The sequence below is a fragment of the Euprymna scolopes genome, chromosome 5 (assembly GCF_053919585.1).
Source record: "Euprymna scolopes isolate OS-2025 chromosome 5, ASM5391958v1, whole genome shotgun sequence".
NCBI lineage: Eukaryota > Metazoa > Mollusca > Cephalopoda > Sepiida > Sepiolidae > Euprymna > Euprymna scolopes.
The window spans coordinates 66412745-66440257 of NC_136486.1; the positions used below are offsets into that span (position 1 = coordinate 66412745).

Consider the following 27513-nt stretch of genomic DNA (forward strand, 5'->3'; position numbering starts at 1 on the left):
TCTCTCGCTCCTGGACATGGTTCAAAAGAGAGTCGCCAACCTGATAGGTCCTGAACTGTCATCTAGGCTTCAGCCTCTGTCCCATCGACGAGATGTTGCATCACTCTGCCTGTTCTACAAATACTTCAATGGTGAATTCTCTGACGAACTGCAAACACTTGTACCTCCCCGACGTAACTACCCCCGACAAACCCGACAAGCTACTAAGTCTCATCCCTTTACAGTAGAGATCCCTAGGTGTAACAAAGCCTTTTACTCCAATAGTTTCTTCCCCAGAACTGCGGGTCTTTGGAACTCCCTTCCGGGATTCTGCTTTCCCAACTGCAACGATATGCAGAAGTTCAAGTGTAATGTCAACAAACATCTTTCTACTCATCTCCCTTCATAATGACCCCGCTAATTAAGTCCCTGATAGTAGCCCCCTGCTTCAAAGTGGCGCTGTGCCTTGTTTGGGGTGAAAATTGAATAAAAAAAAATAAATAAAAATAATAATGGTAATAATTATAACGACTAACAGAACAGAAATAATAATATCAACACATATATTAGTAAAACTAAGAATTATATAATGATAATGATAACTAAATAAAATAAAAAAATAAAAAATAATAAATTATGATATAAGTAAAATATTGAAAATATAAAAAAATAATGATAATCAATATATATTTCCAGAAATAGCATGAAACATACAGATTATTGTATAGCAAGATCAATCAAATTCATAAGAATATGCAAAGTTCCAATGTTTAAAATAAACATCATTTTAATAGGGACAGTAGGTAACTATATAAGGCATGCTGCAATTATTAAAATAAACCTTATTTTTATGCATAGTCGTGATTAATTCAGATAGGGGGAAAGAGGATGCCAGGTGAGTGTTTTTTCCTCACTCTTTTAAAGCAAGATCAAATTACTTTTATTTATAATAAAAGCGGTAGAAACCCACGAGAGAATGTATACGTTTAAAATAAAGTAGTGTAATATTATATTAATTGAAGAAAACAAACAAACTATATATCTAGAAATTATTTTATTATAAGAATATGATTGATTGAATTGTATTTTTCACAGGAGAAGGCGTCAAAACTGGTGAATTAAAATAAAAAAGTAATTACTCAGATAAAAAAGAAATCATAAAAATGCTGGTCTTAAAAGATTTTTTCCAAATTATTCCCTGTTTCTACTGGAGCCTGGTCACCACGTAAATATCTGAGCACCTGTGAAATACATATTTGATATTTACAAATAAAGAATAGGGGGAAGATTGTTTATTCCAATAAAACAAACATTGTTCTCATAAGGATGCTCCTTATATAACATAACAGAAATATAGATGAATTAGTCATTTGCAATGTAGTATTAGAACAAGTCATTTGTAATGTTGTATTAAAACTAGTTATTTGTAATGTTGTATTAAAACAAGTTATTTGTAGTATAGAATGCGCACTCGTTGTTTGTTATACTGTACAAGAACTAGTTATTTGTAATATAGTATAAACACTCGTTATTTGTAATATAGTATAAGAACTAGTTATTTGTAATGTAGTATTAGAATTAGTTATTTGTAACGTGGTATTATAATTTGTTATCTGTAACCTCATACCAGCATTAGATATTTTATATATAGTATAAGAACAAGTTATGTGTAATGTAGTATAAGGACTGGTATTTCGCTTTGTAGTATTAGAACTAGTTGTTTGTAATGTAGTATTAGAAGTAGTTATTTTTTAATGTAGTATTAAAACTAGATGTGTGTAATGTAGTTTTGAAACTAGTTATCAGAAATGTAGTATGAGAACTATTTATTAGTAATGCAGTCTTAGAACTTGTTATTCGTAATTTAGTATAAGATATCGTTATTTATAATGTAGTATAAGAACTAGTTATATGGAATATAATATAAGAACTAGTCATATGTAATGTGCTCTAAGAAGTTGTTATTTTTAATATAGTATCTGAACTAATTATTTATTATGTGATATCAGAACTTGTTATTTTAAATGTTGTATTATAGCTAGTTATTGTTATGTAGCATTAGATCTAGTTATTTGTAATAAAGTATTAGGACTAATTGTTTATAGTTGTATTAGAACGTGTTATTTGTAATGTAGTATGATAAATTGTTATTTGTAATGCAGTACTAGAACTGGTTAATTGTAATATAGCCTTAGAACTCGTTAAAAGTATTTATTTGTAATGTAGGATTAGAACTAGTTAATTGTAATGTAGTAGTATAAATTATTATTTATAATGTCAAATTAGAAAAAGCAGTAGTAGTATTCAGCCGATCTGAGACAAGAGAAATATATGTTATACTTAGTGACCTTATCTCCAAAACTGAATTTAAGTTTTATATATCTAATTATTCATTATAAATTAATTTTGTATGATTGTTTTTGCACCGCAAAGAACATTGAAACTTTGATCTAATGGGCTACAGTTTTGGACAAAATTGTAATGATTATATATAAGGAGTGCAGAAGCGAAAATATATCCTCGTCACACATTAACTTCTGTATATTTGAACAGTCAGTTTAGCAATCATCAGGAAGTGAATTTCAAATTCTAGCAGTTCGAGAGAAGAAAATATTTGAGTATATTGTGTTCCGATATTTAAGGATATCTACAGTGTAGTGGTGATATTTTGCTGCTTGTCGAGTTAGTCGGGGTATTTACGTCGTCGTAGCACAAGAGCTTTGAGCTTAAAAATTGAAACAAAATAAAATTTACCTTTACGATTTTTATGTTTGAATTGGAGAGGCACGTGTTGGAAGGCACCACAAGAGGAAATTGCTGACCTGAAAATAAAATCGAATATTACAATTGATTAGTAATATTTACATAATCCTAATATATTCCTCGATGAAAAAAAACATCACATGGCATTGTATTTCTTTAGATAAGGTGTGAAGCAAAATTGTCCTCTATTTTATTGACAGTTATAACTCTCTATTACAATAAATATGCAAATCTGATTCAGCTTTGATTCACGTCAATTATTGATACTAGTCTCGAGACATGTGCTACTGTTTCATTCGATGTCATTAATTCTTAGATTTAAATTTAAGAAAGTTGTCTTTAGAAGAATTGATATAAGATTCACTTACGTATAATATACTAGTACTCCCACGCACATTTATTTTGATACTTTTTGATAAGTGACATACTTTTATCAGAATTGTTATATACTATTTCTATATTATACCAGTGTGTATTTCATCAACAGTTGCTCACATTATCGACACTTTTTAAAAAAATATTATTGTATTTATATTACAAGTTTCGAACCATATGAATGATGTAAAATATCACATTGGCTACAGTAAGCAAATTCCTTACATTCGTTTCTGAAAGTATCGATTTTCATTAGCTTACATATACTCATGTATAACATCACTTCCATTCACTTTTACTTTCTTAGTGTATTTGAATTACAGAATTATAGCCAATAATTTTGTTGAGACTCAGTAATCGCTTTATTTATTTTAAATTCTGGAATCCTGTATCGGTTGAAAATATATAGGATAACGACTTGCTTGCGTGTTAGTTCAAGCTTAGAGAATTGTAATCTGGACTAAGAGATCGGTCTGATCTGATCCAATCAGAATAGCAACAATGTTGTTCGGGATAATTTATTATTTTTCGAATCGACAGATGGAATTTTACGTTTGCGCTATTAGTTTATGAATCAGTTGAGAATGTGTAACCACATTATCCATACCGTGTATATAAACCCTAGCGGTGTTTATAGGGATCCATAGGAAGATTTCAGCATTAGGGGAAAATCGGGACTACTTTCTCTGTAGGTTAATGCGATAGTGCTGCTGTAGCTCCTCCGATGGAATCTTGGTGTTTATTTGCAAACTGGCTGTGTCGGGAATGCCTTTATAAAGTTACATAAAATACTGGCTAATATGGTAGGATTAAGTAAATTGTATGTGGCATCCGTTGGTGTAAAGGGGAAAACAGTAACGTTTTAAAAATATATAAGGATTAATAGTTGTCTCAGCTTTACAAAGTTTAATAAATTGTGGGGAAGAATATCATATTATTGAATAATACGTATATATTATAAAAGTGAACTTGACTGTCTGTGGAAGAACATTTACAAGATTATTATTCGAATTTGATCTACGGATTGACACTTGATATATAAAGTATTTGGACATATACATTTGGTGTTTAGTTCGAATAAATGCTGCTAAGGGTCAAAAGTATAGATTTGATGCTGAACTGCCTTAATTTATATCATGTTTATATATGTGCCCTTAGCTGAGATGATAGCAATATCGTTAGAGAACCTAATGCTTTGTTTTTAATCTAGCTGATGTTACCCAAATTATATTCATTCCAAGTCTTAAAATCAGTATTATATGATGGGAACACTATAATAATTTATAGAAAATTGGATTTATGATAATGCATGCATTAATAGAAATATCGAAATAAACGCCAAGATAATGCGGGAAGCTTGGTAATAATAATAAAAATAGTTTCACAGAAGGTTTGTCAATCGATAATAACACGCATTCCATCTTTTTAACTATATTAGAATGAATTTATGTTATATTACTACATTTTGGTAAAAGCTGGAAGGTCTATGTGGCATTATGTATTAAGATCCTGTGATACGGTCTCAGGTCTTAATTACGTTTTTATTTTCCATTTTCCAGTGTTATTTTAAGGAGGTATTCAAATAAGTATTAAGTGCATAGATTTACATTAAATTTTATGCTAAATGAAGTAAAACTGTTTTCAATACAGAAAAGAGCAATTAAGGTGAGGTCAAATTCCCCTAGCTTTGCTTAGGTACTTTTAGTTATCTTAATTTGAACAAATCATCCAAATGGAAATAAAATATAGACAGATTAACACACGCGTAAGCGGATACATGAAATAAAACGTATTTATTATTTTGAATAATAATTTGGACGGAAATCAGTAACATATATGTCGTGGTTCTGTAATGGTTCGGAGGAAAGACACAACTTGATAATTAGTAGAAACAAACTATATTGAACAGGAGAACAAATACAGCAAATAAAAAGTACGGTTACACGTCAGTTCGACTGCTATGAGTTAAAGATTCGGGCATAACCTGTGTTCTAATCACTTAGAAACACATTCATTAATAAATGGGGAAGGGCATACCATAACCTTAAATTAACACGGATGTAAGTATTCTTTTATCCAAGAGTATATCAAGATAAGACCTGCAGACTTTTGTGTAGGGTCACAGATTTTTAGTCCATATCTACAATCCGTTGCAGTTAAATTTAAGGTTAGAATTACTTTATATATATATATATATATTCATTAGATTCTGAATGATATTGTAATTCCGTTTCTCAAGCATATTTAATTTTCAAGGAAGCTGAAAAGTTGGAAGCTGATATAGACGGATGAACTTCCTATTTGTCAATGCCTTTTGCGGCTCGGTTGATGTTTTTTTTTATCCTTTATTTTTAAACATCAACCTTTCTTTACTAACTGTTACATCAACTTCCTTGTAATACTTCTGTGTTCATAATACTTTTATTTCTGAACATTTTCTAATTGTTCTCTTAACATCTTCGTTATTTCTCGACGTCGTTTAAATCATATGCGTTATTTTTTTCAGCGCCAGTGTTGAGTAATTTTATGAACTTCATTTGATAAGTAATTGGCTGTTTTTTCATAGATAGTTTTATTTCAAAGGGATTTCGCATAGTGGATTTTAATTTCCTGGAATTTCTCTAACTTAATATTTTTGTCGTCAAAAGTGTTGGTTGATAAATCTTTAACATTAAACTAAGTCATGTATTTTCCAAATGACGTTTCTTAACAAACATATTCAATTTTTAGTACTTCTATAAAACGTAACGGTGACAATAATTTTAGCCTCGAATTTAATTATTTTCCAGGAATTGGTCTAACAATTCTGTTGCTTTTTTGCATTGTTGGGATAATCTGTATGCGAATTATTGAAAATCTTACCCAGCGTGTAATTGCAAATTTGGCGTACTTATTCAGGATATTTACTTGTTCGTATTTTCATATATTCGTGCAGTACTGCTCATCTGTTCTTCTGGAATTTCCAAGAGTGTTTTTCTTCATTCATTCTGCAATCTGAATTATTATGCTCAATTTACCTACAAGTCAGACAATTTTTAAAACAGTATGACCAATCTCCAAACTAAAGAAGAGCTTTACAAGAGCAAGACGACTAAGTTGACATTTGTGTGATGTTCATTGATGTGACCTCTGTTTCTACCACACTGATGCAAATCTTTTTTGTTTGACTTGTTTTTGAACCAGAATTGAAATGTATCAGTTTATGTATACTACTTACGTGAGCAATTTTTTACCCTTCAATGTGGGTTTGCTTTATAATTGTTAGTCTTAAGCAATCTTCTAACTAATTTTTGTAGGGTTTAATATGGTTCATTTTCTAATGGTTAGAATTATTTTGTAAACATTTGAGTGTTTTTCCCACATCAGACCGATGCGAAATGTTCATTCATTTATTTTTCTTGTTCTCCATTTCGTTTTCTAGTTAATTTCAGACATTTCCACCTTTTGTTGAACATACATTTTAGGGTAAAATCGGTTTGTTAGAAGTTTATAAGCTTCAGCAAAATCGAGTTGCTACTTTTCTAGAGTAACATATAATCCAGGGATGACTGTTCGTCAGTCCTTAATTTTGGGAGGAGTGAGCGTACTTCTTCAGTATATGTTTATTTTTCATAATCATTATTGTCTATGATGCGGTTTTTTAATATAAGTTCTTTAATAATTAACTGCCGTCACTGTGTGGGATTATATGAGTTCATTCATTAGGTAGACACCTCATAACAATGAACAAAGTTTTATCTCCTTTTGTTTATCAACTGAGAAAAGGTATTTTTTAATTTATTTTACCGGTTATATTGCCACTTGAAACTTAAGTAGCGACTATTTAAGATCATGAGTAACAAGGGGCCCTAGAGAGTTGAGCAGCAAAATATGTTTACATTACATTTAATCTTATATATTAATACACTAAGGGAAAAAGGAAACAGGAATGGAAATTCTAGAGTTAACAATTCCCAAAGAAAAAAAAACTAATTAAATAGAAGACTTTTAGGTAACTAGGAACTTCATGAGTGAGGAGGTGGAATTTTACCGCGTGTGAGGTTTATCAGATTTATGTCCGTCGAGGAGACAAAAGCACTATAAATTCATCACAGCATATTCCATTTAAGTATTTCAGAAAAAGCGCAGGAACTCGAATGTGGTGATTGACAGAGATAAGAGCTTGGACGATATTGTATAAATTATTACATTGCTGCCCTATTTGGGTACCCTACCATATCAGTGAGAGATTACTGGTAGACGCACTAGCCCAGATGTTGCAGCAATAATCCATGCAAGAACGAAGTGTGAATTTGTAATGATATAGGATGCCCTTTTGTGTGGGTAATTTTATAACACGGTAATATGAGCCACTTACGTTGCATCAGCTTTATTAATATCCTCATTATTTTCTTCCAATTCATGGTACTTGTAACAGCTAGGCAAGGGAGTATTATAGATTCTTTGTAAGATATAGGGTTATATGTCACGGCAATCGGTTGTTCAGGAAGATCTTGTAGTTGTTAAAGCAAAGAAAGTTTGTTTTAGTAGCATTAAATGTTACCAACTATTTACTGGCTCATTTCACGGCAGGGTGAATGTCGCTTTCTAGAGTTTCATCCATGACCTTGGATATGTGTACATTCGTTTTTCCTACGCTTCGAATGTAGGATACGATGTTATCAGCAATTATACTCATTCCATAAACAATTTTATGAGTAAAGTCATTTGTGAATATCAAATATAATAATGTTCAGATGATCGACCTCTGGAGCATACGTGAATTAATAACATGATATTGCGACGAATACCGATCAATGAAAGCTGGACTTGTTCTTGTCTAGGAAGGATTTGATTATGTTAAGTATAAGTCAAGATAAACAATATGATTGAATTTTTATGAAAACCCCTTCATACCAGAAATTATTTAAGACTTAGAATATATCAACGGCAAGGAGCATAGATAACCCTGATTTATTCATGCATAATATATGCGTTAAGAGATGCTAATTAAAATATATTCAGTAGAAGAGAAAAGAAAAAGGAAGCTGAGGGGGCGATAGATCAGCTGTTTAGTTCTATTGCTAGAAATCTTAAATTCTGGTATAACGAAGTTAATTTTTCCAAGGTTCAGTGAAGTTAGGCTCTGCTACATATTTGTTAGAAGAGTTTTGACTTAATTCAGCATATTACACTGCAGGGATATCATGATTTGTATCTTGGAATGTCTGCAATATTTTGATTGAAATTTAGAAGACATTATTTGCGTGTCAAACGTTCAAGAATAGCTGCACATTTTTACATAATGTGGTGCGTATTTGGACATGACATTGTTTGATAGCAGCGTACTGCATTTGTAAAATTGAGAAATCTCGTAAGGCTCACTTTTAATCGTGACACTGACAGTTTTGGCAAATTCGCGACTGCATTTTGTGGCTTCAAACTAGGTTTTTATATCGTAATGCATAACAGACTTCAACATTAATTTAAAATGTAATAGCTTCGATATAGTATTTTTTCGCTACAAAATACCTTCACAAGTTTCTATTTTTAGGGGCGAAACTTTAGCTCTTTTAGGTCTATATGTGATCGGTAAATTCTATGATTTCACTAATGTTCTACTCACTTTAAAATGCCAATACTTCAGAATGTGTGTTTGCGAATTTCGCTCAGTGAGGTTATGGAAAACCTTTTGCAGAATGTGATTTCAATACTGTAATAGACATGTATTTATCCCTCCAAGAACAATTACATTTGTTTCTCTTGAGAACTAAAATTGACTAAGTTGCAAAACATATAATTAAACGCGTTAATTTTGACCTAGATATAGTAAATATGCTGCACATTGTGTTTTGAAGTATGCATATACTCAACCTAAGCACATTGATCTACTTGGTCTTCAATGTTATTATTATCAACATTATGAGCAACACTATTAGTACCGTTGTTACCCTAGTCAAACACGTTATCTGTATAACTTTCTTACAAATTAAATGTATTTCCATAATGATCCATAAAACTGTTATTTCTGATCAAAGAGAATTTCTCTTTTTTCTCCCTAGAGGATTAAGTCTTAAAACTATAAGCTTTAATGTATTTGGACTTATTGCCTTATTGGGTAAGCATGTGGACATTTTTGATGGTATTTCCTTGTAGTTTTGCACAAAAATCCTGATATTTTAGAAACAAATTCAAACAAATAATAAAAAACATACATTAAAAAACGGGCAAATATTGCATTGACAGGGACAAAACGTTAATAGAAAAAAGTAAGACTCCAGCAAACATATTTACAAAGGTGGGAAAAATGATGAAACAGAATATCTTGAATGTACACGTTTTTGCCAACTTTATCATGAACGATTCAAAAAAGCAAAAATGCACCGCTTCTTTACAAAAACAAATTATGTTTATATAATTCTATTTAACATTTATAAGCAAATATCAAATACAAAAATTAAAGTAAAACCTCGTAAATTAAAAGTATTCCAGTATATCTCATGCTATATTATCAAGATAAAACTGGTCAATATATTATATAAAATAATTTTTCAATTTCAATAATGGACATGTATTTTTGTAATTGCAATGGAAACATGTCATCGAATAATTATTATGACCGATACAAAATATATTTTTCTAAAATCCAATAAATATCGTTACTTCTTACATGTTTATTTATAACTATCTAAACTGTATATAAACACATATTTTTGAATAAAGACAAATTTGCGAAGATAGAAAACAGAAATGTAGCTGGAGTAATCTAAGTTGATATTTTGTTTTTACATTTTTTCAGATTTTAAATTATTGAAAACTCAATCTGTGATTAAAACAATTACATCCAAGCTGAGTAAATTGTATGACCAATATATTAATCCTTCTTTTTTATGAAATAAATGTTATAAAGAACATTTCATATGCTAAAAACTAGTTACAGACCCTTCAAATACATAGGCATGTTGTCATTACATTTAATATTAAAATTTGTTAAAGACTGTAAAATGCATATTACTATATGGTTAGGAATATACAGATATATACTTACCAGGTAAAATAGCTTCTACAAGTTTTACAAGCGCTTCTAAAATAGTTTTCAATCCAAAGAGCTGAAATATTGTAATATTGTAACACTTTAGTATGCAACATTATAATTTATCAAAATACGGTCTGTAGTTCAACTTTAAAACATCGAACTTTAAATGAGTAAAATTACTTTTTTAATTGATAAATATTAAAATAAAATCGAAAAATATCGACATCAAATAATCACAGCTGAATTTAAAATTAACAACTGCTGTTAAGACTGAGTTACATCCAATTAAAAAATAAACCTTAAACTGACCGAGATTAGCATATAAATAAAAGAGTACGTTTTAGATTTAGTAAATGTTAAACATAAAGATACTAAACTCAAATTTAAATTGGCACATTAAGTGCATTTCTAGTTTAGTTTTAATCAACTTCTAAATTTTGAATCTCAGCTAAGAAAAAGAAACTCTACAGTAATAAATTTAATTTGAAATCAAAAAATCACAGAATAATTAAATAAGCTCAACTAAAAAATAATAAATATCAATTTCCAAATAATTATCCTTAATTTAAATTTGTCATTTTCATATTAAAAAAATCATGCATTCAATAAACAATCTCATATTAAAATTAAAAATAGCCAATTATGAATTATAGAGGTTAATGCCCATATATTATATACTGAGGATAAAGCTATCACAAAGAAACATCAAATGAAAAATCAGCACCAAATTTACAAAATTCAGCTTCTGGTTAATAAAATGTACTTTTTATTGTTTCACAGATCCTATCGTCATGCAGAAATGTCAATACAATGTGAATAAACATCTTGCTTGATAATAATAAACTTTGGATGCCCATTATAAATCCTGATCCTAATCACAGAAACCGCTTACATCTCAATGGCAATACGCCTTGCTTGAAGAGAAAGAAGTCCACAAATTTAAGAGGATAACAAATAAAAAAAACGAAAAATAAATATCGAAAATTGCATGTCTATGCTATTATTGCTCTGGTTGTTCTAGGGAAATATGAAAATGTGCAGATTTATGGTTTTCAGGAACGTTAACAAGAATAAACACAACCTAATTTTAAAGTTTAACGTGAGTAAAAATATATAAGGATTATATATTATATATTTCCTGTGTTAAGTGCAAAAAGTAAACTTACATCAGAAGAAGCAGAATCGTCTGGTTGGTTTTCTATTGTGATACTGAAAAAAAGTGAAAATAATATATATATATATATATATATATATATATATATGGGGGGAGGTGCGTGTGTGTGTATTTATATTTATATGCACAATCACGGCGACTAACTAAATTTCATCATATCATTGAAGTTAATATACGTTTTGCCAGATTGTAACAGATGGGTGACCATTTGAGAAAACTATTTATTCTGCGCTTTTATCGGCATACTTTCCAGTCGTCTTGAACATCCGCTTGCCACTTGCATTTAACTATGCAGACTAAAGAGAGGTGTTCTTGTAGATTGCAAAACTTTTGACGTAAAGGCATAGTCTGTCAAGACTGAAGAAAAGTACCATGTGTGTGTGTGTTAAATATTTAAGTTTAAATCTGAAAATCAAAAAGAAAGGTCAAATAGGCAGCAGATATAAGAATTTAAAGAGATCAGTATCCTTTTTGATTGAGATCTACACAGTCGGCGAAAAGAAAGGCCTTACTTGTAATTTTTTCAAAAACTGCAAATTTTAGAAAAATCTAATGTTACTGTTTAAAAAACTATACCTTTGATTGACCTTTTATTCTTCTATTATTTTATCTGTTCATATTTGACCTTCAATTGAATTAGTCTAGTGTTCACGTCAATTTAAAAAAATAATCCAAATTGAGGAGACAAAAAGGAAGCCTTCACAAGGAAAATTGTTATTTAAATGTAACTTTTGGATGTAATGCCATGCACATGTGAAAGGAACACAATGAACTAGTTAATATTTAGTAGCATAACACTTCTGCAATTTGTGAATTCCTTGAATTTGACTGCGGCAATAATCTGAGGAAAATGAATCCCGCTTTCCTTCAATTTTTATCCAAAGATCTTCCAAATCTGAAATTTTATCATGGCGTAGCTGTTGCTTGATGTAATGCCATACGTTTTCTAAAGGAATGAGGTCTGAAGATTGTGAAGACCAATGCACCACGGAGTATCATGGTCTTCCGGAAACCTCTTGACATTGCCAGCTGTGTGAATTGGAGCATTATCCTGTATGAAGATGACATTCTCATCCAAATTCCGACCAAATAGGATAGAACATGCTTATTTAACATATTAATGTATTTGGTCGAATTAATTCGACCTTGCGAGCGAGGTACATTCCCTGGACGATTAGCACTAATAATGCTCCACACAAAAACTGACTCGCCACTACCTTGCAGTGTTGAAACTGAGCACCCAGGATTAAATTCTAAGATTTTCCTCCGACGGACGTACTGTCTACCATCATTGCTTATTGAACGTGTTACTGTCGCTAAAACGCACTTTGGGCCAATATGAAGAGTCATGATCATGATTGCATCTGACGAAGTCCAGACGCCGCTTTTTGTCCTTTACAGGAATCATTGGCTTGCGTCTTGCAACATATCCTCACAAATTACATTCCCATCATATGTTCTGTAGAAAGAGAACATTTTTAACAAGATTGCACTGTTGTTGAATTTGAGTAGCCGTTTTAAATCTGTTTCTTAGGCTGTGGATCTTGATAGCATTATCTTCACTGTTAGAAGTGACTCTACTAGAACCATATGTATGGTCATCACGAACACTGCATTTGTTTTGGTGATTTTGCACAGTCTTTCGTGCCGTTTTCTCATCTCATTTCAATCTGCAGCCGATTTCCCGATTGTATACACCAGAAAAGTGAGGATTAATGAGATTTTCACCATCATTAAGAGAAAGTAGTGGCATATGAACTTAATGGTACGTTGTATAACGTGGACCAACAACAATTCCGATAAGAGATGTTTTGTTGCCTGTTGGAGTATATTTTAAACTGATTTAGGAGCGCTAATAGGGGTTAGTTTTTATCGAATTTGTTGCTGCGAACTTTCTTTTTGCATTGATGTTACCACTAGAACATTTCAATTAAAAATCAAATATGAACAGGTTATATTCTTGTGAAATAAAATGCCAATCAAATGAGGTATGGGTTGCTTAAATGCTACATTAAATTTAGCTTCAATTTGCAGTTTTGGAAAAAAATAGAAGTGCGGACTTTCTATTTGCTGGCACTGTATTACAGTAAACTCAAACCTGATTGTTTATGAATCAAACTTTTTGACGTGATAACGGTTTTATCGGGATAGACACATTGTCCTTTACTCATTGTCATTAAGAAAAATAAGGCAGTGTAATGCCTAATATCCAATCAAGAAGATATGCAAGTAATATAATGATTTGTTATATTTCTATCCGTTATAAAATTATTGTTTTAGTTTAAATTTTTAAATTTAAGTTTAATAAACAAATTTAACGCATTTCTTAAACATAACAACATTTTTTTTGTTTATAAATCAAACTTGTGGATGTCATCACGTCTTTGTCAGGATAAACAAATTTTTGTTTTTCTTAATATATTTTGATACAATATTTCCGTGTTCTGTTTTCTTTGTAACAATAAAACTAGGCTTTTAACCGTCTTCATCGCGCATTTTTCAAAATTATTTTATGACTTTTATTACAGAATTGTTGTCTGAAAACAGAAAAAAATATTGTTTAGTTACACAACTCAAATCACATACTTTTATGAACAGAATCACGTCATACGCATCAACACTGTTTCCTAGCTGAACCAAGAAATAACAGTGTCAGCGTATTATATCTATTTTATTTTCCATACAAGTATTCAAAATAAAATATTTTTAAACTTTATATCTGTAATTTTATATTTTAAATAATATATTTGTAAAACTATTTCTTTCATAAATATTTATACTCATATTTCTAAGATACTGAAAAAATAAAATTTCTTTCAGATTTATTATTGTTTTCGATGTTTTGTTTTAAAGAAATTTGGGGGAGAAACCACCAGGATTTTTTTTTTAAATTAATAAACTCTTTAATTTATACATATGTTTATTTAAAGTATATATATATATATATATATATATATATATATATATGCATGTATATATATATATGTATATATATATACATATATGTATATGTATATATATATATATATATATATATATATATATATATATATTTAAATTTCCAACATTGTATTTATATGGATATTAAACCTGTATCCAATGATACATTCCGTAGTCGTGAAAATGAATGAATAACATTAGATTGCATACATGATAGTACCTTTATTTTTACCGGAAGAATGTTTTCATGGGTGAACCTAACTCTATTCTTTCATATTACTGAATTTTAATTTTTGAATATTTTGTTTTTAAGCTATATTTTATTTTTTCGCATAAATTACAGTTAAATGTTGTATTCTATACTTTATCTTATGTGCAATCAATAAAGCAGGAATATATCTAGATTTAGAAACGACTGTATTAATATACATTGAACATTTAAAGGAATCAAAATATAAATGAAAGAAGCTTTAATATTTCTTTTTTGAAGTTAAATCATCCTTATATATTTTTCTTCTGAATGCTGAAAAACGGATAATACTATGAGTAATAAATGCATAGATAATCGTACGTTTAAAAAATGCAATTTCAGACAAAATGGATGTGGTTGCATTCTTGAATAAGTACGTAATCCTACTCGTTACATTGATAACACATACGTATCAAACACTCTTTTTTATCTTTTTATAAAGTATTTTTAACTCTTACACGTCTACACACCAGATAACCCTTATCTATTGTGTCAATGAGGCAAAACCACTCAATGCCCCTGTTGTACACACATCCCTCTTATACTCTTAAAATTTTATCACCCATCAAAAAGGTTTAGGACTCACATTACAAATCCTTCATATCTCTCTTATTTGTTTCTATGCCAGCCACGTCCTAAAGATATTATCAAATAAATTATCAGGTAGATTCATAATAGATTCATAATATTGCTGATATTATCAACCATGTTTATTTTTTGTTTAAAACTGTGCTGATAATATTCAGCATGCAGGAATAACTAATTGTAAATAGATTTTCTATTTACGTGTAGTAATGTTTTCATATTACCAACTGATTTCTCTTTATTTATTCAATTAATTTTTGCTAAAATGTATAAAAACATTATGAGAATACATGTTAGAATTGTTTGCAAAATATTTTTAAACTGGCAAATAAAGATAGTTACATATTATTACGTCATTGGTGGAGCAGTCAATCTATTATAGTAAACGGTACTCAGATTGTCCCAGATACATATGCTTTCCGGGGTAAAAAGATTAAATAAATATACGTACGTTGTGTTAGTGACAGTAAATAATATACTTCCATCTGCAATTGTTGTATTCACTTCAGAAAATAGTACCTATAAAAATAAATTAAAAGCTTTTTAATATATAGCATAGCCATGCTTAAAGGATACGGCAATTTCACAGAAATGCATTAAGACCTATTAATATCTTACTTAATTACAAACGTTCCAATCAAATTCATAGTAAGGATAGCTGAAATTTTCAGATGTTATGGGAATTTTCAGATGTTATGGGAATTTTGTTATTCCTCACTTACAAAATATCTATTGCTACGATGTTTTATGCTGCGGTTGAGACAAACTCAAGATCTTCCAAAATTAATGTTTACACAATATGCTGGACTTTATGTTCTGTCAGTTTTTATGTCCCTAGATTGTCAACTGATTATCTTAGTAGTCTCTCTGAGGTTGTCCTAAGTTACAACCAATGTAAAACAGATTGTAATTCTACTATTTACTTAAAAGTAAAAAATAATATTTCCAAATTTATTTTTACAAGAATTATTTAGGAAACACAATTCAAAGTAACTGTATCTCAGCTGACCGAATGATCGTTTTCATGTCGTTTATGAACAACTATTTATCTGGCTTTCCTCTTAAATAATAAATTTTCCTCTGATCATATCATCTGCAACCCTCCAGGTTTAGTCTTATTGTCCAGAAACGCATCTACTTTTATTCGTGTCTAGCATTTAAGCCAGGAAAAATGGTTACTGGAACAAAAAGGCAGAAGAAAATAACAATACAAAATATTGTATGTGGCGTCGACTTTTAGCTAAGCAGTATGTTTGATAAGGAAACAACTTTGTAACAACATTTGTGAATAGCAATTTTACCTTTACTTTTCCTAGTCAGTTCGTGTGTGTATTGTGTATCCGATAAACATTTCACGGTTTGAATGGTGACATTATCGTAAGTACAATTCATCACATTATAAATGAGCTTAGGATGAGCACACAGATAATAAAACGTAATTACAGTCCAAATTTACGGGTGAACAATATCGGCCAAAAGTTCTGTTTTTGTGAAAATAACTCACAATCTGTTAATATGAAAAGCGACTCAAGAATAGATTGCCAGTTAAATAATCTTGAAAAGTAGGAGAAAATTTATCACATCTTCATTGCACTTACTCAAAAAAATAGTTAAGCCAGAATAGAGAAATTATTCTCCGTTTATCAGAAACAACTGATGGCAATTTCTGACGGGCAAAACCGGGTGAAGTAAGTCTCATGTTCTTAGAAAAAAGACAATCAACATTCCTTTTCTAATCCCCCAAAACGTTGAATGAATATCAATTGTGCTTAACCATCAAAAGATAAACTCATTATTTAAGTTTTATTTTGGCTTACTAATATACAAATCGCTACCAGCTGTCAAGTATTCCGTTACGTTATGTTATTATTTGGAGCGGAAGAAAAAAGACAAACTAAACGGCCATGGTTTTACAATTAAAGGACAGGGAAAGAACTGTGCAATTATATGTTCAAATTAAAACTCTCATAATTAATTAAATAATGCTGGTTGGAATGTAAATGTTAAAGATTTACATGTTTTGAAAGTTCATCACAATTGTTATCATGGTTTAGCTAACAACAACATTTCTACTTTTAATAAAACAAATGGTGCGATATTTTTCAACGCAAGGAAGTGTGAAGATATTTTCATTTTTACTTACAAAGTTACCCCTTATCGAAAACAAAACAAAAAATAAAGTGGTGAAGTAAAAATTAATTAGAAGGTTATGAATGTCCCCCAGAAAATGAGGAACCTTATAAGACTCTGAACCAATTGTAGAAGTTTGCATATTCTACGCGATGAATTCGGCATGAGATGACCTGATCAGTAGGTATCATGTCTTCTGGCGTGTGAACAAGAATGAACTAGCGGATCACGTCACAGAAATTGGAAAACAAGCACCCTTCTATTATTATTTGAGTATTCACTTTAACCCATAGATAATGCACACGGGGTAAACACCTGTTACCACTCAATAAGGCTATTTAATCAACAAATAAAATGCAGAAGAAAACTGGCGAATCGGCAATACTTTTATCAGATTAATATTATAATACATACAATAGTATTTTTCGATGACTTTCGCGTATTTCGCATGGCCTTCATAATAAAAAAGCTGAGAAACTAGTCATGCAAACTTCTGGTGTTATTAATTTTGTCTATTGAATTTGGCAACGGATTCCACGAAACCACCAGAAGTAGATAACGTTTAATAGCAACACCGAATAAAGATAGATTACTCTTGTCGCGAATTCCCCCGAGAGACCAAGTCATGTTTACACGAATTCAAGATTAATGAGAACAACACGCTGTCTTCAGAACGTCGAAACTGGCTCAAAATTCGAACCAATAAGCAGAATAATGATAGCAATTCACCTAATAAGTTTTGATATCTTACGGTGATACTTATTGGGTGGATTTCTATTACTATTTTGTTTATTATTTCGAATATTTACGCAATTTTAACCCGCCAGATACATCATGTTTTCGTCACCCATTACAGTTAGATAAAGGTAATTAACAGAAAGTATTATCGCAAGTTATTGAAAAGTTATTTCCAAGTGTATATAGCGACGTAAGATTGTTTTAATAGGTAAATTATTAGTAACATTTAAGATGTCATACGATAAATAAAGAAAAAAACTGTACCAAAATTAATTATTTTTCAAATAAATAATTAAATGATTTTATTTAGTATTATTAGAGTTTATTATGTATTATTTACTATTTATTTATTGATATATTATGATTATTTAACTGTAAAGGCGACAGGGAACCGTTGAAAAATATTTGTATCCCTAAAAACAGAATGAAAATATTATTTAACAAATCAAACTTTCAATTAAATTCTACAATAAATTTTGTAATATTTTAATATTAAATTTTTTAAATATTTTGTACTATGAACTTGGTGTGTTTATATTAATATTATTTGTTTGAATTTAATTTATTTTTATTTGTACGATCTTACCGTTCTTCCTTCAGTCTATCGCTAGTTTTTCTGTCAAAATGATTTATTGTTAATTTTAGTTTTATGAAATATATTGTTCTTCATTTTGACTTTTAACAAAATTTATTTTTGCTTGTTTTCATTAAAACATATGTATCATTTGATTTTCAATTTGATTTTATAATCATTATGATTTGCTTACTTTATTCTTGACAACATTTCATTGTTTTCTGCTTCAAACTTAAGTAATTTTATATAAATATTTTTATTTATGTTGACTACATTTCCGTTGTTTCTACATATTGACTCATGTGCCTTGCTTTTCCACTTTTATAATGTAATTCATAAGTAAATAATGAATGTATTTTAGTTTTAAATCCATGAAACAACAAAATATTTAATAAATTTAACGCATAAAATACTACTTTTCATGTTGAATTCGATTTTGAATTCGTATTGACTAATGTACAAAAGGAATCATCGTGCTCCTTATTATTCTCTTTTTAATGCAAGTTTTAAGTTTTTTAATGTTTTCGTAAAAAAAAAAATTATTCATTATCGACCGTCTAACCCTTCAACTGCTCTTGCTTGCTTAAACCTTTGCGATGACATCAGTTGTCTTCTCACGAGCCGTGATGATATATATTACAAATGCCACCGTATTTCGGTGGCTTTTGATTGGTTCATTATCATATTCTTTTTTTTTTTGTCGTTACTCATGTCTCTTCATAATTGTCTTTGTATTATGTATTGTAAGTTTTTAATAAATATTTCTTCAGTAAAAGTAATTAAAAATAATACCAATTCGGCTGTATGAAATTTTATTTTTGTCTCATCTGGACGAAGTATGAAAAACTCTGCGGTCACAGGAACTTTTATTTGAATGTGATTTGGTTCGAAGTGAGCACTTGGATAATTAGACGTTTCGAAGTTCAATGCGATCATGCTATCTGGATACTCCTCAGAAATCTGCAAAATTAAAATGAATAAAATGTGAATTTATTTATTAAATTATATGACCTAAGCGAACTCCTTCTTTACAATATATGTTAGACACAATTGATATACGCAAAACCGATATTTCTAAATAACGTAGTTTACCTACCTTAGTGGCATAAAGTGTCACTAGGGAAGGCATAAAACGAATAAAGGGTTAGGAAAAGATATTTGTATTGACAAAAATAACAGAATATGCAATGAATAACAGTCATAGCACTTGGCGTCAATATACACAAAAGAGCCGGTATCTCTCGGTATATTTATACAGTACGCAGTGGTTCGTATCTTTTGTATGAATGAGTTTCCACAACACACCATTCACACGCCTTCTTTCACAATAAAAAAGCTCGTTAATATATTTAATGCTTCAGGTTCATTGTAAGTGGGTCAATGTTTTTCCCCCGAATCATTCCTGTTCTAGTTAGAATGGGCCGAGATCAGACGTCTCAAAAATGGCGCGATCGGATCATTTTTAACAAGTAACGTGCCCCCATGGTCATCTGAGTAGCGTTCATTTTTTATTTTGTTTTGGTGGCGTTTTTTAAGTATGTTTTATACCATTGTATGATACGCCCGATATCGCCAATCCTTTACAATTTTATATGAGGTCTGCGTTCGTTTAATAAGTATCATTGATCTTTTTCTGAATGAAATCCCAATTCCGTTGCGCAAGTTAAATTAACTTGGTATTACAACGTTTATACAAATAACCCAAAATCTTAGAAGTTGGTATTATGGGTCCATCTTTTTATTAACCAGTCCTAATAGCGGCTCAGGTGAATCTGAAGTTTTCCTTTTTCCTAGACTGCCCGCCTATAGAACTGTTACGCCGGTCTCCTTTCCTGCTGAGTGCAGCATGGTCGTATTCAACTCTAATATAAGCATGTTCTTGTTGCAAGGTTTCATGTAAATAGTTTAAATGTACCTAATTCCAATCACAGGTGATTACTACAACACTGCCCTAGTGACCACCTTATCCTTGAGTGACTGTCGGGCCTTGATATGCGGTTACTCCCTTAGAAAAAAACAACTTCTTTTTGGTTATGTATAAACATGACTTTGTTTATATGCAATTTTATTTGTAATGCTTTTATTTTCTGCTCATTTTTAATTGTGGCTGTGATAATTTACGATGTATTTCGAATTATACGCAATATTTTTTCAATGCTTTCTTTTATTTGTTAAATGAAATTGAAAGGGTTCGTTTTTATCAACACCCTGGGTTGTAAGGGATTTTTCATGGTGTATTTTCGCTTTTTGATTTTCTTTAACTTAGATATATTTGATTTAAAATGTTGGATGACGAAGCTGAATACGTTCACATAGATTACTGTTTATAAATAAAATTATGAATAAATAACATTACTTTATTAGTTTATGTCTAAAAATATGTGCGACGTTTCTAAGGAAAAATATTGAGTGGGTTGGAGACGTTTATAGCCGTATGTAATCATCGTTAAAATAATGACAAGTCGATATATATATATATATATATATATATATATATATATATATATATATATGTATGCATATATACATTTACATATATATCAACATATATACATATATATAATATATATATATCTGTGTGTGCGCGCGTGTGTGTGTGCGTGTGTAGAGTGAATAACTTTCTTATAATGCATATATAATATTTCATTTATCCACACAACAATTATGAGATACGTTTGATGTAACGTTTTTAAGCATTTACTTCAACAATGTCTAATTCCTAGAGCAAAGTACTACATTATGAAAATATAGTTGCGAAAATTAAGCTACATGGAGTTTTCTGATAATATTAAGAATACATTAAATATATAATTATCATGTAATATTTGAAATATTTACATTTTACTTGACCGCTTTTTCTCAGAAAAAGTCTTAAAGATGTTGGCTATTATTATTTTTTTTGTAAATATTTACTTTTCACACTTAGTGACACAAGTTTTTGATGTTTCGGTCATAATCAGTCTAGAGAGTGGCAAACACTGTTGGTTGGAAGATATAAACCAAGTGAAGAAAGCTAACTTTGCTTTGGCTGGTAGTGCTTTTTCTCCTAGTTACTGGCAAGTATCATTTAAGTGGAAGAAAATTAATTACTTATGAAGCCATTGTAGTAGATCAGATATTGGGAGTATTGAACAAAAATGATGCATACTCGCTCGTTGACCACTTTTTCAATTTACTAAATCGGGCTTAAATTAAGTTCCTCAAAGAGGGCTTCATAACTATATTTTTGTGATTACATGGTTTAAAACGTCCTAATGCGGAAAATAAAATACATCTTATATGTTCGTAAATATATTTTCTGTGTTTTCATCAGGACTACAATTAAAATTTTAATATACGCATGCATGTTGTACAGATGACACATATTGCAGGATGATCAGGATTATTCTGATGGTTTTTCCGGTGAAGAACATAGGGTTACAACTTTATATCAGCATCACACATTTTCCAACAATAATTTGTTGGCAAAATTGTTTATTATTATATATAACACAAGGAGCGATTTAATTCGAATGAGAGAATGTGATTATGTGTGGTAACAATTGAATATTATTTTACAGAATGCACAACGTAGACAATAACAATAAAAAATGATTTTAGAAATATTTAAGAAAAATTATGTACTTACTTTCGGAAAGAAGGTGCCAATACAAATTGAACCAGGACATTTCGTTCTAAATATGTTACGTTTCCCCTCTTTTTTAAACTGAAAATATAAATAAGCTTATATATATATATATATATATATATATATATATATATATATATATATATATGTGTGTGTGTGTGTGTGTGTGTGTATATATATATATATATATATATATATATATATATATATATATAAATGAATATCTATATATAAATATATATGTGTGTGTGTGTTTTCTGTGCATTGATAAGAGAAGTTAAAAGTGTATGTATATTTTTCATAAAAAGTAAGTGTTATACTATAACAGAGCAAGTTTTGTCTAACCATTCCTTTTTTATAGAATTAATTTCTACTAACTAAAGACTGAGAATTGCCCGTGATCGGTACCCGCCATTTTCTCGGAGAACTAAGAACGTAAAATTTATTTGAAATGTGGTATTCCTTGATGTTTTAATTCTGTTGTAATAGCCCTAGTAATCAGAAAGCGATTTTATAATGCTAACTACTTGTAGCCGACAATAGTAAGCTGTAATCTATTAAATGTCTTTCTCTTTCATGAAGACATATCCGATGAATTCATAGCAAACCACATTTTACAATATCAATCTTATTTTATCATCATCAAATCCTGGTCTTCCTCACTTGTAACCTTTCGTATGGTTATTCTTTTTTTGTTATTATTACATTTTCACCCCAAACAAGGCAAATTGCCACTTTGGTGTAGGAGGCTACTATGAGGGGCAACAACTACTGAGGTACTATGTAGGGATTTGGGCAGCAAGATGCCGGTTCACGTTACACTTGAGCTTCTGCACGTCAGTACTGTTGGGGAAGCAGGGACCTGGAATAGAATTCCAGAGTCTAGCGGTTCTGGGGAAGAAACTATTAGAGTAAAAATATCTTTTACATCTAGGGATCTCTACAGTGTGGGGGTGGGATTTAGCAGCCTGTCGGGTTTGTCGATGGTGCTCACGTCGTGGGGGCACAAGTGATTGCAGTTCGTCAGAGCATTCACCACTAAAATACTTGTAGAAAAGGCAGAGGGATGCAACATTTCGTCGATTGGACAGAGGCTGAAGCTTAGATGCAAATTCAGGGCCTATCAGGTGAGCGACTCCCTTTTGAACCTTGTCAAGGAGCGAGAGACTAGTAGCAGATTCACCAGCCCAGATGTGGCAGCAATACTCCATACATGGGCGAATGGTGGCCTTATAGAGGTACAGGATACTTTCGGGTGTTAGTAGTTTTCTAGCACGGTAGAGAGAGCCCACCTTTCTTGCAGCGGCCCTGGCAATGCCTTCAATGTAATTGTTCCAACTCATGTTTCCTGTAAACGGTAGGCCAAGGAGTTTGAAAGATGGACCTTCAGATAAAGAGTCGTTGACCATTGCTATGGGTGGTAGAGAGCGTTTCTTGTAATTATTGAATGAAACTAATTTAGTCTTGGCAGCATTGAACGCGACCAACCACTTTTGTCCCCATTCCATTACAGATTGGAGGTCTTCCTCTAGTGTTTCTGCCATTTCTTTAGAAATGTGTTCATTCGTCATCCTGTCGTGTCTGCCATAGAGTGTAGTGTCATCAGCATATATACCCATCTCAGAGGCAATTTTGTCGGGGAGGTCATTTATGAATATCAGGAACAATAGAGGTCCAAGGATAGAACCCTGGGGCACCCCCGCATTTATATCATATTGTTTAGATATACGACCGTCGAGGACAACCTGGATTTTTCTCTTATCTAAGAAGGATTTAATTATGTTCAGTATTCTACCAGTGATACCGTATGATCTGATTTTCCTGAGGAGACCCTCATGCCAAACCCTGTCAAAAGCCATACAGTTCTATATGGTGTTGCTTTAATGCACTATAATATACATTTTGCAGCATCTTGTGCACTAATATACTTGATATTCTAGGATCATATGCACATTATCATTGCTTACTTAAAAGCATTCGAGTCGGATGGAACACGGAGGAGGTAACCGTGCTATAACCAACTGAAGCAGTAACAATATTTTTTTCTTGATTTTGGGTATCGTTTTTTTTAATAAAGTTTATAGAATAAGAGGTATGTTTTATTTTATCTTACCATTTCCGGAGATACTTGCAGCTTCAATTTCTTATCGTGATGTGCAGTATAGAGCCACGTGTTTACTAAATATTCAGAAATGATGAAATATATCATTTTCTCATCCTCATTTATATCTGGTAATTGTACTGGAACAAACGGAAATTTACCACTGACTGCCTGAAAGTAAAAATTAAAAAAAAAAACGTAGGCATATGGTCAATGATGCAAACAATACGAAAAGATAAGTATACGTTTAATATTATAAATTCCATTCTAAGTAAAGCAATGAAATCTATCTTTATTTTAAAGATCATGACAATATCCCTCTCGGCGTTATGCATAAATTATGCACACTTGGTAATCGGATTGATGTTTAACCACTATATTTAATTATGTTATTTTTTGCTTTGAATTATAATTTTTTTATACTAAATCCCGGAGAGTGTCAATTTTTCATAAGCTTATAAATCCAAAACAAATATTCGGTTTGGTATTGGTTGTGCTGTTAATTTCATGTTTCTCTTTCTCCGGAACCATCCTCCTCAGTTACAGTCTGTTGCCATTTTAATCCACTAGTAAAAATAAATTATGATCTTCTCACAGTGCTACAAATCTCGTTAAATAGATGCATACGTAAAAGAAATTATGGTATATGCTCGTTACCTTACACTGGCAACTTGTTGCCTCTTGTGAATTTTCACATTCATGCCTGCCGTCTTGCTCTCCATTGCAGTCAGTTTTATTATCATTAAAGACTTCTGCCTAAAAACATAAGAGATAAAAAGCATGCATATAATATTTGTAGAAAAAACATGAATTGTACATAAAAAACCACGATTGAATACACACATACACACCCACATATATATACACTCACACACACATACACACCACCAATATATATATATATATATATATATATATGTATATATGTATATATATATATATATGTGTGTGTGTGTGTGTGTGTGTGTGTGTGTGTGTCCGTATAAATTTGTTTGGGTGTGTATTGATATTCATATTAAACCCCCTTTTAATATTTATTTAAAAACAAAATACTACTTTAGTATGTATTTGCCTTGGAATCGCCTTCATCTGCAAAAAGACAAGTTACTTTGCATATTCTTTTAAGTATTCATTTTAATTCATTTCCTATTATTTTTTTCGTATGGCATGATTATTTTAGTAATTGATTACGTGTAGTTACATTCATGCATGTAATTTACATTATTTATACTTGCATAGTATTTGGTAAAAATGCTATAGTAAACACAAACCGATTTCTATATATATTTATGTATACGAATACATGTTTGTCTACCAATCTTCTCTGCGGACAGGAAGCTAATTATATAGGGTATTCGAACCTATGCTAATTTTGTCGTTTTAGCCGTGAAAAAAAAAGGGTGAAAACGTGTGAAAATTAAAAAATAAATGGATCTTTTAGGTAAAGATCGAGCGATAACATTACAGATAACGCGTAACCAAATAGCTATTGATTCAATTTTACTTTTTAGCTTATAACAAACATGTCTTAAAAGCTCATACATTAACGTAAACAGAAATGCGTAAATCGTTAGATGAACGTTTTAGTTTCGATTCTCGGTGGTGGCGCACTATTTATTTAAAAAAAATCTTTTAAAGCATTATATATATATACATATATATATATATATATATATATATATATATATATATATATATATATATAAAGAGAGTTAGAACAGTAGTAGTGTATTTTAATGTGATAATAAAATTAATAATTTAACTAAAATACAAGAAAAGAACAGTACTCGTTGTAATTCAGATATATAATAAGCTCTATAGGCCAATATCCTAGAGCTACTTTAATATTTAGTAACGTGATTGATAATTTAAAATTCAAAATAGACCTTATTAATTAATTGACCTATACTATATTTATCAATTTCAATAAATAACACAATGAAGTATTAAATAATATATTATAATCGCAATAGAATAAACACTAATTATTTTCCCTTGATTATTTAATTAGAAAAATAAGATTATCTTCCCCTTCTTTTTAATTGTTTGCTTAATTTTAAATTAGGCATTTACTAATGTATTCTAACCGCTAAAAATGTTCTATTAGCGTTCTTTTTGAGAATTCAACATTTAGTACATGTATAAGCTACAATCGACATCCAAATGAATGTTTTGACGATAATTACTGTTTTCAAAAGGCTAATAATTAAAAGGTAAATATATATATATATATATATATATATATATATATAAATACAATTCTTGACCTAAAAAATATATAATAACCTTATATAACCTTATAGTCAAACTAAATTCAGATTTATAATTTTATACTATTTTTTATTCTCAACCCATTTGCTTATCAAGTATATATTTTCCTTTTTATTTTGATTATTTCCAGATACATCTGCATTACTTTAAAAAATGCTAGGTTTACTATGGTGTCTTTTCCATATATAAAAATACCCCAACCCAATACTTTTGCTGATGAGGAGACTTTGTTTTTTTGAAAAAAAACTATATATATATATATATATATATATATATATATATATATATATATATATATATATATATATATATATATATAAAAATCCGATCGTGCATTTTGCTAAATCCTACTCTCTGATGAGAAGGAAAATATTTCTCCGAAACTTCGCAGATTAAGGACTATCCACGTATTTAGTGCTTTCTTTTTAAAATTAAATATGTTTTTAAGTCTTTTTTCAAAGTGTTCTTTAACATGTTTTATTAAACACGCGAGTCTTTGTTTGTGCATGTTGCTACATAATTTGTTTAAACTGTGACAGATGATTGTCTGTGTTATCTGCGTGAAATGGCATAAATAATGTGTATTTCTATTCTCATGCATAACTCATCAGTTGGAATTTTTCAATTTTAGTTTAAAGAAAAATAGACTGCTGATTTTGTTTCTGTTGTTGTCAAGGAAATATCGATTTATTTGTAAAATAACATAATAAAAAACTCGTTCAGAAATTGTGTTTATATATTTATATATCTGGTTCTAAACTTTTTTTTATTCAATTACAATTTGTGTGTTTACCAAATATTAAATTATAACTCTTTGACCTTTTTAATTTCCATTAAAGTTGTATCTTTATATTTTTCTTAAATAAGTAATTTAAAGTTTAACGTCTATTTTTACACTGCATATTATATTTTCTGCCCTTTATGGGAGTAAGATTTACTTCACATAAAAAACAAAGCATGTTACTTATTCTGAATCCAATGGGAGACAAG

At 30.3% G+C, this 27513-nt stretch overlaps 1 protein-coding gene across 2 annotated transcripts in view; it reads right to left on the reverse strand.

The window, feature by feature from the left end:
- The window catches only part of LOC145276829 (bactericidal permeability-increasing protein-like), a 101613-nt gene that overhangs the window by 11660 nt on the left and 62440 nt on the right, over window positions 1–27513 (reverse strand). For both annotated transcript variants that reach the window (XM_080128182.1, XM_080128183.1), the window contains 8 exons: window positions 24910–25008; window positions 24265–24423; window positions 22152–22229; window positions 19316–19483; window positions 15533–15600; window positions 11299–11341; window positions 10145–10205; window positions 2734–2801 (listed from right to left, as the gene is read on the reverse strand). In XM_080128182.1, the coding sequence (XP_079984308.1) occupies window positions 2734–2801; window positions 10145–10205; window positions 11299–11341; window positions 15533–15600; window positions 19316–19483; window positions 22152–22229; window positions 24265–24423; window positions 24910–25008 (744 nt within the window). The remainder of the gene's footprint in view (window positions 1–2733; window positions 2802–10144; window positions 10206–11298; window positions 11342–15532; window positions 15601–19315; window positions 19484–22151; window positions 22230–24264; window positions 24424–24909; window positions 25009–27513) is intronic.